This window comes from Hipposideros armiger, unplaced genomic scaffold (genome assembly GCF_001890085.2).
Source record: "Hipposideros armiger isolate ML-2016 unplaced genomic scaffold, ASM189008v1 scaffold_649, whole genome shotgun sequence".
Classification (NCBI taxonomy): Eukaryota; Metazoa; Chordata; class Mammalia; order Chiroptera; family Hipposideridae; genus Hipposideros; species Hipposideros armiger.
Window position 1 is genome coordinate 747,942 of NW_017731999.1, and position 3,104 is coordinate 751,045.

At 39.6% G+C, this 3,104-nt stretch overlaps 1 protein-coding gene across 2 annotated transcripts in view; it reads right to left on the reverse strand.

Annotated features, from left to right (window-relative positions):
- ARHGAP15 (Rho GTPase activating protein 15) overlaps positions 1-3,104 on the reverse strand; it is a 652,765-nt gene that overhangs the window by 534,703 nt on the left and 114,958 nt on the right. For both annotated transcript variants that reach the window (XM_019625987.1, XM_019625988.1), the window contains one exon: positions 2,330-2,391. In XM_019625987.1, the coding sequence (XP_019481532.1) occupies positions 2,330-2,391 (62 nt within the window). The remainder of the gene's footprint in view (positions 1-2,329; positions 2,392-3,104) is intronic.

Below are 3,104 nucleotides of genomic sequence, written 5' to 3' on the forward strand. Positions count from 1 at the left end.
CAAGCTGATTAAAGTAACAATAGATAAAACAAACACAAAATGGTATAGACACTGATTGAAACTACCTAAAAATATATTCACATGAGATGGTTAGGGAAATAGCCCTGCTCTGCTCCTCTGCTTTTTCTTGACACCACTTTCTAGGAAAAACATTTACAAGGATGGCTTATGAGCAAGAACACTTTACAAAACCGCTGTGGTGGGCATCATCTTGTTTTCTTGGAATTCCGTTCAGAATCTTCCTCTCTTCTTTACATGAGGCTGGAGGGTAAGGCTAACCAAAGCTGTCATCCCTTCTCTCCTACCACACCCCAGTGAAGAGCTGAAGCAGTAATTTAGACAAGGTCTTGGGTCCTTGTCTGCACTTCTTTGGATGTTTTGTCTACGTGGCTGGTGAGGTAAGAGAGGGTCTTGACTTATCCATCTTGGGAAGAGTCCTCACTGTAACCTACATACTCCTTCTCTGAGCTGATATAATTGGGAGTGAGGTCTAGGGTAAAGGAGGACACTAGCCTGGGCTAGTCAAAGTCAGAGAATCCAGCTCACTAAGGCAGGTTCTCCACTGGGGCCAGGACTAGCCCAGTCTATTAAAGGAGACTTGCAATTTATCTTGTCTCCTGTGCATCTCCTAGACCCTTCAAAGGAGAGTGGATGCAGAGTTCCTGAAGAGGAACAGTCTAGGAGAGGATTCAAGACCCTGTTCGCTACCCCAGAATAAGACAATATGGGCAGAAAATGAGCTTGTTCTTTAAAATTGAAAAAGCTATTTTAAGTCATGCAATTAAGGATGATCGTTGTCTTCAATTTTACTGTTTTTTTTCAAAAAAATAAATATGTACACCCTCCATTATAGCCAACAAACAAAAACACACTTCTTTCTCTGGTGTTGGCCAGAGTACCATTCTAGTAATGAATTGTATTATATTGTAAAATTAACAAGTGTCCCATTGTGCAGCTAAGTAGTACATTTATCCTTTATGGTGTTAACTGTTAATAATCCAGTCATGAGTAAATTCCTCATCTAATTTGAGCACTTTCTACATATCTCTGTAGCTTGCATATTACCTAGCACAACATGGGTTTGAACTGCTTGGGTTCACAATACATGCAGATTTTTTTCAATAAATACAATCGGCCCTTCCTATCTGCGGCATTCACCTCTGCAGATCTAAGTGGATCAAAAAGAAGTATTTTGGGGCCAGCCGAGTGGCGCAACACTGCCCTTCACAGCTAAGATGCTGAACAAAAGCTCGACCTGGAGCTGGGCTGCCGTGAGTCGCCGGTGACGGCCCGGTGATGGCCCGGTGACGGCCCGGTGACGGTGTAGTCTACAGCCCCTGCTGCAGTGGGTTGCCATGGGCTACCGTGTGTAGCCAGCAGCCAGCGTGAGCGGCTGTCCAGAACCCGGCGACTGATCTGCCTCACCCGGGAAGAGCGCAATGATGGTGCCAACTAGGGCCAGTGAAAAAAAAAAAGAAGTATTTTTGCATTCCAAACTGCGGATTGAAAAATACTGTTTTCAATCCAAGGTTAGCTGAATTCGCAGGTACTAAAGGTCAGCTTTAGAGTCAAAGTTATACTGCTTTCGACTGGGGGGTGGGGAGGAGGAATAGGTGTAGGAGGATGTTGTTCAAGGATCAACTGTAATAGGACCTATATGACAAATCAGAAAAAAAAATCTAAAAGGGAAGTAATTATTTCTAAATATTCCATACATACACAATATCCCAGCATCTTTCTCTACCCTCCTATAAGCCTTATTTCTTCCTTCAAGGTTTTTGCTGCTGTTGATTGGGGAATGCTTATTACATTTTCTAACTTCTCTCACCTACGCTGTGTTCATCTCGCCCCCAAATGTGGCTACTTCCAAATTTTTATCTGACAAATGATTTTATTTCCCATTTGTTTTTCTCAGATGGTTTTCATTTTGGCTACAAATATATTTCAAATCCTTGATTCTTCAAAAAGTTAGGCTCCCGATGTATTCTGGGGAAATTTTCTATACTGCAAAATGAGTCCATTCATCATCCCCTAATCTGTTAATCTCAGAAATCAAGACCTATTATCGTATTTCTTTGCATTTTTTAAAAAATTCAAGTCTCAGGGGGACAAGAGCATTTCATTTATGTATTCTATGCAACCATATAGAATGTAGTACTTTATTGGAAAACTGTAATTATAGTAAAAATAATGTTGATCATAGTGAGAGCAGAGTATATGCTAGTCTTGAAACACAGGGCCTTCCTTTGCAAACAATATTGGTGACGCAAGTTGAGGAGATAGGGAACTAGCATAGCTATATAAAAGTGATTTAAATAACTTTTATTACCTTAGCTTCTTTCCTCCATCTGCAATTTTAGCTTTTTGAAGATAACCTTCTTTTTCAACCATCTGCAAGAAGAATGCATATGTTAAAACTGTGACAAACTTCCATGCATTACTAGTTTAAATGAACCTATGCTTTCAAATAGTCATTGCAGTGATAGAAGTTTCCAGTCATAGAACTTCATTAATAATGCATATATAGCTTATGGGAAGTGCCTGAGAGATCATAGTCATTACAAGCCCTTAAATATCCAAAAGAAAGATTACGAAGAGTAATGTGAATGATTTGTTAGATAGTGATACACCTTTACTCACTTTTCCTTCTGGGCATTGAAGTCACTTGCTTACAAAATTGATTAACAATGGTAAAGAAAGACAAATTTAATACCTTCCTTAATTTTACCGATTATCCTTGGAAAAGTTTTTTTTGTTTTTTTTTACTTCTCACCCCCACTTCCTCATGTATCTGCTGAGGCCAGGGATCAAGAAGAATTCAGTGGAACCAGGTAAATGAGCTTCTTGAACCACGGAAGTGCATTCAAAACAATGGCATTTCGTACATTTTGTTCAGTTACCAAGAGATGCTGTGTAGCACTCTCTCATTGCCTTCTTCGGTGATGTGGGTTTGCTTCCTTTCCTATTTGTATTTATTGGCTTTCATTACTAATACATCTGCAAGTTTCTTAAAGGAGATTCAATAATTTGTTATAACTCCACAGAGGTTTTGTGGAGTTCTACGGTAAATAAATGCACAATGCAAATGTGATGTGTTGACTCCC